The sequence below is a fragment of the Anopheles maculipalpis genome, chromosome 3RL (assembly GCF_943734695.1).
Source record: "Anopheles maculipalpis chromosome 3RL, idAnoMacuDA_375_x, whole genome shotgun sequence".
Classification (NCBI taxonomy): Eukaryota; Metazoa; Arthropoda; class Insecta; order Diptera; family Culicidae; genus Anopheles; species Anopheles maculipalpis.
Window position 1 is genome coordinate 65349535 of NC_064872.1, and position 11535 is coordinate 65361069.

Here is an 11535-nt window from a genome sequence, read left to right on the forward strand (position 1 = left end):
TTGAATCCAATAAACTTCGTATGACATCACCTGAGGGCGCGCTATTGGCACAAATGTCTCAACAAGTTCGGCTTCGGCAAACAGGCAAACGCTGGCTAATTCTTGCAACCTTTTGCGTTTGTTTATCTTTTCCACCCTTCGGTTGAGTTCAAGAAGAACCGTAAAGAACCACAGTCTACTGTGGGCTAGTGAATGACTGGAATAAATAACTGTTACTGGCTAGGTTATTTTCCCTTCTTGAGCTTCGAACGTCAACAACAACAAAAAAAACGCTTGGCTCAGCTGTGAACGACCTGTAGAGTAAACAAACCAAAACCGCAACGTCGTGTTAGTGCGTGTATGGGAAATGGAAATATACCCTTAACATTTACAGTTCCATCTAAGGATAGCGAGATAAAATGGGGAGAGAAATAGGGGACTGACTGAAAGACCACCAACTCGCTCGGGTGGAAATTAAACAAATACTTCACATAGTACATGTGCGATTCGGAACCGGAAATTGAACCAACTACAAAACAACAAAACTCCGAAAAGTCCACTCCAGTTTTGCTCGCAAACAACCACGCGCGCGATGCACTGTTCTGGCCAGAAAATGGCGAGTTGCCAAATTTATTGATTTTTAGTGTACTTCCCTCCGCACGGGATAGAATTCTCGTTGACTTCGCTTGAAGTAGATTGAGACACATACACACACGTGCAAGGAGTTTGCGGGAAATTCGACAGCCGTTTGTAACAGACATCCACAAGGAGCGCCAAGAACCGAAGCTTCATCTGTGGAAATTCTGCTGTTCATTGCTGCTTTCTTTACCATAATCCGATTTTCATCCTTCCACCCCAGCTTGTGTAGCTTCTGCTGCAAAAGGGCAAGATTTGCTTCAATGTCGTTTTCTTTACGGCTTTTTCTAACTGCAGATGGTCATTCCCTGTCGAATCTTATCGACGCACGTATCAAAGACTGTTTTTCCCTTGTAGCATTTCCCGGGAATAAACACACCGAACCGATGAGGAAAAGGAAAAGCCCGAAAATCGAATCCCTCACGGTACCGATGGATGGTATGTGTATGCGTTTAACGAATGTCCTGATTTGTCGGTGAAATTGTTTGGTCGAAGGGACGAAAACATCCCGTCGCTGGAACGTGTCTTAAGCGGTGAAACCATTCCGAGGGTGTAAATGGTACATTCGCTTTAAATAAGGGATAAATTAAATCACACACCAACACACACACAAGAACGCAAGAAAAGTACAATGGGAAATGGGGAAACTGATGCACCATAGATGATGACGATGATAACGGTAATGATGATGATGGGTTGGAAGAGGAAGCGCGGGAAGTTTCATGTGCAAGATGTGATTGATTACATTTAATGTTGGCGTTGACAGGTGGGATTGTATTTCCACAAAAAAATCTTGTTTGTTTTTCGTAACGTTAATCACTGCTGCTTGTACTGCCATTATAATCGCAAACTATATTCAGCTCCTTCAATATCTAATTTAATGTAATTTAACAACTTCAGCGTCATATGAATGGTTTAAACAAATTCACCCCCTTATTGCGATAAATTCATTCATACCTGTTTTAGTGTGATTCTTTAACTGGTTCAATTAACGAACGACATTCGGCCCTTCTGCTCATGCAACACCAACTGCTACAAGTTATAAATTAACTTTATTAAAACCAGAGGGTTGCATGCTGCTCTCAGTTTCGCTCTTTGACTGCTGATCTGGGAATTCTGGAACTCTATCACAATTTCCAGCAACGTGTTTCAGTACCGTTTTCATTACCATTTAGTACAGCCAGCTCAAAATATAAGCGAACAAAAGGGACATCCTCCCTTCTGCCATATCGTTGGATTGTGTTAGTGTCAGCTGAACGAAGGGAGCAGAGTGATGATTAATTCCATTCGCAGACATTCGCTTCCAACTGCTGCCCGGTGCTGTAAAAGAACCGCAGACAATTTGCCAAAAACCGTCGTGCGGAATAAATCCTTTCTGCTGCTCGTTTCAATTTCGTCTGCACTTGCCTATATAGATAAAAAGGGACATATGTTGTCATTTTCCCTTTTTAGCAAACTTAGTCTGTTATCGTTATAATGAAGGGCATGGAGCGGTTTAATACTCTTCACACGAGAAACGACGATAGTAACGAACGTATATATGGAGTTTGTAAAGAGTAGTTTGTAAGAGAGTACAAAATTTAGTTTCTTTGACATCAAGATAAGATCAAAACTACTGCTAATTTCAAGGCAAAATTTTCTAATAAAAAAATACGAAAAAAAATTGACTTCCAATTTTTTCTGACAATACGACGGTAAGCCCTAATACTCGAATAAAAATATTTGTTTTCTTTTTGTAATTCATTTATAAACCTTATACAAAGGCAGACCATAATGTATTAAACAATTTAAAAAACCTTTAATAACAAAACAAAACTTTGGAAAACAATGTAAAGATGATACAAAAACGAATTTGACTTTGACGACAAATAGGAAACAGGTAAAAAGATGAGATAAATTAAAACTATCATGTTAAAAGAAAAAATAATTAGAACGTCTTATCAAAAATAATAAGAAAATATAAAAGAAAAAATACTAAACGAAAAAAACAAAATACAAAGGCAAAGGGCTTGCCAAAAAGACAACTTCAACTTCAACTCAAAATTCTCTCTAACTTTGGAAAAGAATGTAAGGATGAGAAAAAACGAAAACATGACGAAAAGTAGGACACAGGTTATAAGATGAGAGAAATGAAAGCGAATATATTAAAAGAAAGAAAAAGAAACTTTAAGAAAAACTTAAATGAAAGAAGATTAACGAAAAAAAAAACAGGAGAAAAATACAGGCAAAAAAAGGCATAATTTTTTGCAAAAAAACACCTTTTTTGTACTGTTTTTTTTCTGCTTAACTTGTGAAAAAAGCAGCTGACTTTAACTCAAAATTCAACCTAAATCTTACTTTATAAAGCCATAAAGACACTGTGTGACGCCCTTACCACAAATCGTTTCCTTTCGATGGGTGAAAATGAACCTTGCTGTGTGCCACCGTCCTACAATACGATTACAATGACCGAGCCGAACGCGTCGATTATGAATTCAAATCACACCCCTATTCTAACATTACATCATCTTCATTTCCTGGCCAACGGAGTTTTTGTTTCTTCTTCGACTTCCCTCATATTCCGAATGTCTGTCGTCTGTGCACCTCTAGACACAACCGGCAGACTGATGAATATTTGTGGAATGTATATGAATGCATGGTCTCCCAGCGGGTATCGTAGATCCACACGGCCAAACGGCGAGCCGTTTTCTTGTGGTATTTTGCTTCCATCGTAAGGCTCGGCCGGCGGTTAACGGCTCGCACGTGGCTCTTAGCAGTTTGCCCTTTAAGGTCAGCAATGGTTTAATGTCTTCATGTCTAGCATGCAATCGTAACATATTATTATGATATCGACTTCGCAAGATCTAACTTTGATTTGGAAGCATTGCTCGAATGAAAAAAAAACAGGGCACAATTAGCATGATCGCTTATCCAAGCCACACATCTTCATTTTAGAAGCTCTTTTAAAAATCCTTATTCTGACCGATATGATCAGCAATTTAGCTCAAACTAAAACCTTTCTAATATCCCACCCTTTATTTCCGATCTACAGAATTTCCTATCAGCTAACCTTCAATGCTGGTGGAACGCACCGCTAGCGGCTGCCACGAAGGTACTAAAATATCTTGGACACATTTCGCCCGGCATGCTGCTGATAACGGCCGAACCGTGTGCGCTGGAAATCATCCGCAGTGCTTACGCTCGCAGCGTCCTCAAACCACCGGCCACCTATCTGATCAACTCCGTAGGTAAGTACCTGACTACGAACGGCCGCCTGCGTCCAAAAACAAAGGCGAAGCGAGGAAATCACTCTCCATCTGCCAAGCATTTTTGGGACAAATTTATTGCCCAAATGTTCGATAAGAATCCGACACACGTCCAGTTTGGGGAACGAGTTTTTATTTTTTATTTTTTTTGGCAAACACGTACCACCTTCCGTATGCCCCGTTCGGGACTGGATAAACGTTACGCTCTAAACCAATAGTGCGATACAGAGCTGTGACGTCTGTGACGTGATGGCAGACTTATACGATCGTCCTGCCATGAACCGCAACAATCGACATTTATGCGTTTATAATCCTACTCCCATAATTGGTTTCCGATATCGATAAAAAGGCGATGCTTATTAACATACCACCGAATGGCTGATATGCAAGAAAACTTCTGTCCCTTCCTAGCAAGGTTTTGTGGGCGATTTCATCCTCAATTCCCTGATAATAGATATGAACTTTAGAAAAGCATCTCTACCCGTTTTGATGAATCATAGGACAAGGTTTGGTTCATTTTAAATGACCTTTTGGGAGGAATATAAACACGCCCAACTTGACGTGACATCATGCCTCCAACACGGCATTCCTATGCTAGAAGATAGAACCACAATTTCAACTGCTTTCGGGTATAATAAAATGTAGCTTTATTAATGATAAATATTTATCACACGAGTGGATTAGGTAAATGAAGCCCGGCGAATAATGATGGATCAATATTTGTGTATGATCGGCCACACAGACACGGAAGCCTTCAAAAGCTTCCGAACGGAATAAAAAACGGGGCGTAATGTGATACGCCGTTGGAGGCTGTATGCATTTGTAGTATAATTCTCACCCATACTGAGACCCATTTTACGATCATCTGCACCCTTTACATCCTTGTTACTTAATTGGAAATGCATTCATTCACTTTCCTTCTGGCCCCAAGTTGGCTTAACCTCCAAAAAATGTTTTCAACGCCCAAGGGCGATGTGATATTTGTTAAACTGCTGTCAATCAAACCGGCAACATTGTGCCACGCTCGAGCTACATCCGATAGCAGCTGGCCGGCTGATAAAAAAAAGCTTTCCATTTCACAGTCCTCGCGAGTAATAAAATTAACCGGAATCCGGAGGACGATGTAGCAGTAGCGGCGACAGTTTTACAACGCACACACGACAGGAACTTACACCTGACGTCTAATAGACGACGATGTTCCCCTGGAACAGCGAACAAAAACCAACAAAAAAAAAACTCACACCACCCAAAACTGTCTGTCACGCCTGCTACTCACTCCCCAGAGGAAGAAAAACAAACCAAAAAGGGCTCCAACATGGGGAGGGCAGAAATTTCCCTTTCGCTCACGAACTAGCTTAACGATTGACGCCTTTCGCTACTGTCACTCTCGCTTAATTTCAGCTTCTTGATCCGCGTGCGCTCACGATCATGGCTGTGAAGGGAGAAATTAAGTTGTCGCCAGGCTGACCCTTTCGTTTGGGTCCCGCGCGACCATCCCGTTACTCGACGGGTTGAGTACTGCCGGGCAGGGTGTGTAACATTAAAACAAATAAACTGCATAGTGAGGCCTCCCGCTGCTGAAGGTTGTTCCCGTTCCCCTCGGGTGGGATCACGTGAAGTTGCCCGCTTGTTTGGCCGCTTATCTAACCGTAATCGTACACTGCTCCTGATGAAACCTGATGGAAGAGAGTCTCTATCTGGGAAGATAATCCGATTATCTTATGGCTACTAGTTGGCGTTCAAACTCGAGCAGAGGTTAGGACCATCGTCAGCTGAGAAGTGACTGAATCCGGTATCTGTCCACCAGTGAAGTTAGAGTAATCGCTTCGTCTTTTCTCCTCCAAAATGGGATAATGCGATGTAACCTGAAACTTCCGACACCCGTCTAATAGTTCTCGTTGACCTCCAGTAGCTTTAGTTCATTACACATTTAAGCAGTGATCTTCTAAACTTTACAGGAATAACACTATCAGGGTATTCAGCTTAGTTTGTTTTATGTAACAATCCATCCGAACACCCGCTAAGATACACTTGTTGTGCATAACCTTACACAGACGAAACGCGGTGATCAAATCTTAGGTTTTTTTTGGGGGGAAAGTTTTCAAAGGTAAGAAAATTGCTAAGACACAAAAACAACAGCAAACCTCAAAAATTGGTCACCAAATCTGCCCCAACCCAAAGCCAAACGACAGGCCGTCGTAAATCAACAAATTTGTTTATGACCGACAACCGACCGGCTACCGAAAACATACAGTCGGCTAATGAAGTTGTTACCGGATGATGGATGCGACCGTTCCCCGGCCGTTCACGGATGATGAATGGAGCTTGAAGAAGCGGAAAACGGGTGACTGTGGGGTTCAGGGGAAGAGAGAAGGGGCAAGAGGGTAATTTTTTTTTTTGTTGTTGTCTGAATTCGAAAGCTGCCCGGTTAACTGTGTTTACTAACCGCAGGAAAAATTTGCCCCGGACCACGGGTGTCCCGTGTCAATTTGCAGTTTCATTACATGGTTGCAATAATTGTGCTTAGTGGGAAAAGAGTATAAAACGGGATGAAGTTTATTATTCATGCAAGTTAAGTACATGATCTACAGAAAGTTTGGAGCGACTGTACGGTGTCCATTTTCTTTAAGAGTTAAACTAGGAACTAGGAATACTAGGAATACTCGTTGAAGTTGATTGTGTAGTGTCATCTTTGGGCTTTCCCTTTTAGTTTCGGTTGTCGCACTAATAACATAATGTATTTGCCATTTGCTGAAATGTATGCTTTAATGCAAATTAATATGGTTTTTGGGGGTTTAGTTGATTATTTCAAGCAGTAATAATTAGAAATACGGGATCGCGGTATAAATAAGTTCTTCTTGGCTTAACGACCTACTAAGGTCACGCCCGCCATCTAATGTCTTACTAAACTTGCTGATTCCGAATAGTTGGATAGTCAGTCCTTACTACGGGAGAACGGTCCGGATGGAATTCGAACACCAGTCCTGCCATGTGAAGACCGGCGCCATTGTGGTCTTAACATCCGGCTACTCAATATAAATAAATAAATGTAGTGCATCAGGGTCTCCGGGTCCATCAAGTTAAGTTGCTATCAAGCAACTTCTGCGAAGCTCCAAATAAGGAGTCCTCTTACGAGGCCCCTTATACGAGGCAGCTGTCGGGGTCCTAGGCGGCTCACCGTCAGATCCGGCACTGATTTAACAGTAGAACGAAGAAGAAGCACCATTGAAAGTGCCGTCAGAGTTAAAGGCCGAATGAATTGAGGCAAAACTCGAAGAATATCCCCAATTTTTCCAATAATTTATTCAACGGCAGTCAGGCTGTATATGAAAGACAAGAAGATCAAATTTGTTATGAGCTGGGACCAGATAGATGCATTCTGAGCTCAGAATAAACTTGAAGTTCACATGGAGTATCGCAACAAATACGACCACAACTGATCGGCTTGTGTAAGCTATTTGACATATGTGATAACACTTGTGCAAACATCTTATACCCACTGATTTTGACCTGACCTATCAGAACGTCAGTATTTGAAATATTTGAAACTATTTGATCTTGTCGGCAGACATACTCCTAATGTATCAAAGTGACTACACATTAGTATTTTTTGTTTTGCATCAACTTTCTAGGTGACATTGATGACTGCATTGTGACTCCGATCGTACAAACACAATTTACACCACTCACGGAAGCGCTCTGCGACGTGATAATGGAGCTTACATCTCAAGGACAATCCGCCACGATTGAGAACATACGCAATCGATTGCGTTCTAGGTAAGGGCCTCACGTTTTCCCCACAGTAGTGGCCGCCTCTGCCCGTATCCTTCACTAAATTGAACACACTCTTTACAGGTTCACCCACATGCAGCAGCCATCGGTAGAAGTCATCTACGATACGCTCGTGCAGCTGATGCAAGAAATCAAAATCTACCAAACATCCAAAGGATACTTTATCGTCACGCCTGAGTAAGTACTGCGGCTATGCAATAGTTGCACAACTATTCGTTCCTTACCTGCTCATTACTTGCCAAACAGGAAACGACGCAACAAAACGAACGCTTCGCTCGAGTACGGTTTCCCGGGCGGTGTCGATCTGGACAGTGCAGCACCGACGAAAGAGTCCAAAACGCTGCTGATGAGCAGCCACGAAGCGCTCAGCAGTCTGTACGGGGAGATTTCGACCGTGCGTGCCGGCGATCAAACGCACCAGTGCATTCAAACGAATCTGGCCGACGTGATCTGCGGCGGTAATCCGAACGATAAGATCCTCTACCCACGGTCGGCCAGCAAGCAGCGCAGTGCATCGTTCCCGAGCAATGGGAAAACACTCGAACGGCGCCATAGTTTACGCTTCTTTGGTTCGTCCAAGCGACTCCAGCGGTCTGCCTCTACGAGAAGCCTTTCCAAAAACTATGCGCAAACGATCAGCAAAGACGGTACCGCACCGTTGGCGACACCCGAGCAAACAACCGCATTGGATGCGAGTAAGTATAGCTGGTACAGTTGTAGTTTTCTGAGCAAATCCTCACTAACTAACTATCGGATCTTATCTCTCCAAATGCAGAAAAGCAAACCTCATCCCAATCACTGCTATCGCGAATTTTCCGACGAAGCACACGCTCCAAGAGCAAATCGAAGCAGATCGAAACCTATTCGGCCCAGTTCCCGCCACCGGAGTGGTTCAATTCGAAGACCACACATCTGCACAGCGTAGGCACACAGACGACGGACTATTTGGTAAGGATCCTCTACTCTCTATTTGAAGCAGATCAAACGATCTAATGGTTTCTTCCCAAAAATACTCCGCTTCCCAACCAGGACTTTCCAATCAAGTCACGCCTGCTAAACTCCACCTTCTACGATAGCTCGGACGTGAGCCAACGGTCCCTATCGCTCCCGAGACGACGGCACCACCGACGCAACCTTTCCAGTGAGTCCACGTTCTTCATCTCGTCCCGCGACTGCTCGCCGGTACGCCGTGGTAAAAGCCCCGGCTCGTACTACTGTGGCAGTTTGCCCCGGTCGATACACTCTACACCAGCCAGCTCGGGTTACTATAAGGTGTCCCGCAGCAAACAACTGTCCTCCGCCGACAAGCTGCACAGCAGCGACAGTCAGGGAAAGATGGAGCACAAAACTAGTCGCAGCCTTGGCATTGCCAGCGGTCCATCCAGCATCGATAGTGGCAAGATGACGTACGTTACGTCGGGACCATCGAGTTTCGACAGCGAGAAGCTATCGTCCACGCGCACCAGCACACATTCCAGCCTGGAATCGCACGTGTCCTCCTCCACCATTACTACGGCCATTCAGCAGCAGCAGCAACAGCAGTCCGGGAACTCTAGTTTGTATATGAATAACGATACCAAGCCACCCTCTTCCGCTAGCTCGCTTTCTGGCAGCCCTAGCCGAGTAGCACAAAATGGCTCACCAAAGTCATCCCCTTCGGCACCGGGAACCGTCACAACCGTCATGACGGCAGTAGCATCAACGACAAAAGCGAATAACAGCTACAAATGCTTCGAGACAACGTTTGGCTACACTAGCACCAACACCGGGACACCGGGTGCTAAGGTCAGCACACCACCATCCCTTCCCGGTAGAACGTCCAAAAGCCCTACCAGGACAGGTGGCCTTGGTACCATCAGTCTCGCCAAACCGATCGATCATCTAACGGCGCTCAGCGAATCCTTGCTTCAGTTCCGCCTAAACGGAGATTCCTCCACATCGCACTCAAGTTCGTCCGGCACTTCACCACCCGGCTCGACCACCCACACCATTCCGGTCCAACAGAACGGAACGCCAGAATTGAACAAGTACAACAAAAACAGCACCATGAACAATAGCAAACCGTTCCAACCGATGGCATCCGTGCCGGTACAACCACCGGCGAACTTTTTCTACAAAAACGTGCTCAAAAACATCCAGCACGACAGTAAGAATATTTGCGGTGATCTGGCAGTGGAAAAAACTTCCCCCACGCGAACGTACGACGAAGGATCGGGTCGGAACGGGTTGCAGAGTAATTTGCGCCGTTCGAATTCGGAAATTAAAAAGCTCAACTCAAACCCTGGCCGGGAAGGGAAGCTAGCGGAAGCGGACGATCCCAAGTGTGGCCAGACAATCCCACCGCCCCAACCGCTCAGCGGACTGATCGTGATGAAAAAGAGTCTTTCCGTGTCGAGCGAACCGAATCTGCTCGCGAACGGTGATAGTAAGGCGGCCCAGATAACAATCCTGGTGCAGGAGAACGGTGGTGCGGGCGAGCGGGACCACGGTGTTGATACGGATGGCCGCAAACGGTACTCACACTACGATGAGCTGGATCGACGATTTAGCTATCAGCGTGAGGAGCAACCACCGCTCGTGCTGGAAGAAATGTACGAGTTTCCGAGCTTGTCCGATTTGAGCTTCAACTTTACATCGCTGGCCGCCCAGAAGATCCTGCAGGGTGACGCCAGCCTGAACAGCATCGATACGCTGGTCGAGCTGAACATTAACCAGGAGAAGCAGCAAACGCTGATGCGGCTTAAGAACGATGCGCGGCTGTTGGCGCAAACCGTCACGCCACCGGCGGAACCGGATGCGGCAAAGGTGATGACGGATTTTGGGATGGTTTGAACATATGTACACCCCACGCACAGACTCACTCACACACACATACTGACACAAACACACATTTATAAAAAGTGCCAATATCTTAGGAGCTTATTAGTAGGAGAGCATGCGCCGTTGTGAAGGTCGGCACATGGTCGATCTGTAGTACTTCCGCGAGCATGTGTGTATGTAACCATTTTAGAAGAGGACGCGGCGTTCGATAGGAGAACGAATTTTTATGTCTAACCCCACTGTACAGAAGAGAAAGTAATCGCATAAAACAGACATTATACAGCATCAACTACACAAAAAAGTTAATAAAAAAACAGCATTACTACTACTACTACTACTACTACTACTACCTTTACGACCTACGAATGACTCGCAACTCGAGCCTGAGAAACCATGTATAAGCCGATAATAAAGACAACACACTCAACCTATAAATTAGTGAATAAACGGCAAATAAAATGAAGTTTTGCTTTATCACATTTCCTGTCCATCTCCTTCCCTCCCTTTACTGGTGTTTCCCAGAGTTTTAACTTCCTCTTCTTGGCTTAATGATCAACGCCGGCCATCGAATGGTAGTTTGATAGTCAGTCCTCACTGAGTTGCTGCTCACTGCTCGCGGTCCAAAAGGGATTTAAACCCCGGTCATGCAGTGCCTGAGGACCGGCGCCTCTGTCGAATCTACCACCAAACCGCCCCAGGGTAGTGTACTAAGCAATTTATTGTTTGTACTGTTCCTCCATAATATCATCTTCTGCCTCAATAAGTGCCAAGTTATTTCACTGCCCCGTTTCCATTCTCCTCAGTTATATCCTTTATGTACTAGACAACGTCCTGGACAACTACGTTTCAGTGGTTAAGGACTTAGGTGAGACAGTGGACAGTGGCGCTTGGAAAACCCTTGGTACTATAAGATATATTACCCGTGATTTCTCTAACCTATTGTGTTTGAAAGCGCTCTTCTGTTAGTTGGTCAAGTCTTTACTGGAGTATTGCTCTGTGTAATCTAGTGTCCCATGGCTTGGGTCCATGTTGACCGCATCGACTAAGTGCAGAGGATTTACAC

The 11535-nt window shown here is 44.6% G+C and overlaps 5 protein-coding genes across 5 annotated transcripts in view; 3 read left to right on the forward strand and 2 right to left on the reverse strand.

The window, feature by feature from the left end:
* Positions 1 to 10484, forward strand: part of LOC126561529 (uncharacterized) — a 123792-nt gene extending 113308 nt beyond the window's left edge. Inside the window, exons 3-8 of the mRNA XM_050217735.1 lie at positions 3647 to 3842; positions 7493 to 7637; positions 7716 to 7829; positions 7899 to 8347; positions 8428 to 8600; positions 8682 to 10484. Of these exons, the coding sequence (XP_050073692.1) occupies positions 3647 to 3842; positions 7493 to 7637; positions 7716 to 7829; positions 7899 to 8347; positions 8428 to 8600; positions 8682 to 10484 (2880 nt within the window). The remainder of the gene's footprint in view (positions 1 to 3646; positions 3843 to 7492; positions 7638 to 7715; positions 7830 to 7898; positions 8348 to 8427; positions 8601 to 8681) is intronic.
* Positions 1 to 11535, forward strand: part of LOC126560898 (uncharacterized) — a 502800-nt gene that overhangs the window by 459067 nt on the left and 32198 nt on the right. The gene's annotated exons all lie outside the window — the stretch shown is intronic.
* LOC126563276 (uncharacterized protein KIAA1143 homolog) overlaps positions 1 to 11535 on the forward strand; it is a 154216-nt gene that overhangs the window by 134458 nt on the left and 8223 nt on the right. The window lies entirely within an intron of this gene.
* LOC126563403 (U6 snRNA-associated Sm-like protein LSm5) overlaps positions 1 to 11535 on the reverse strand; it is a 168539-nt gene that overhangs the window by 117956 nt on the left and 39048 nt on the right. The gene's annotated exons all lie outside the window — the stretch shown is intronic.
* LOC126562120 (sialin-like) overlaps positions 1 to 11535 on the reverse strand; it is a 293788-nt gene that overhangs the window by 92854 nt on the left and 189399 nt on the right. The gene's annotated exons all lie outside the window — the stretch shown is intronic.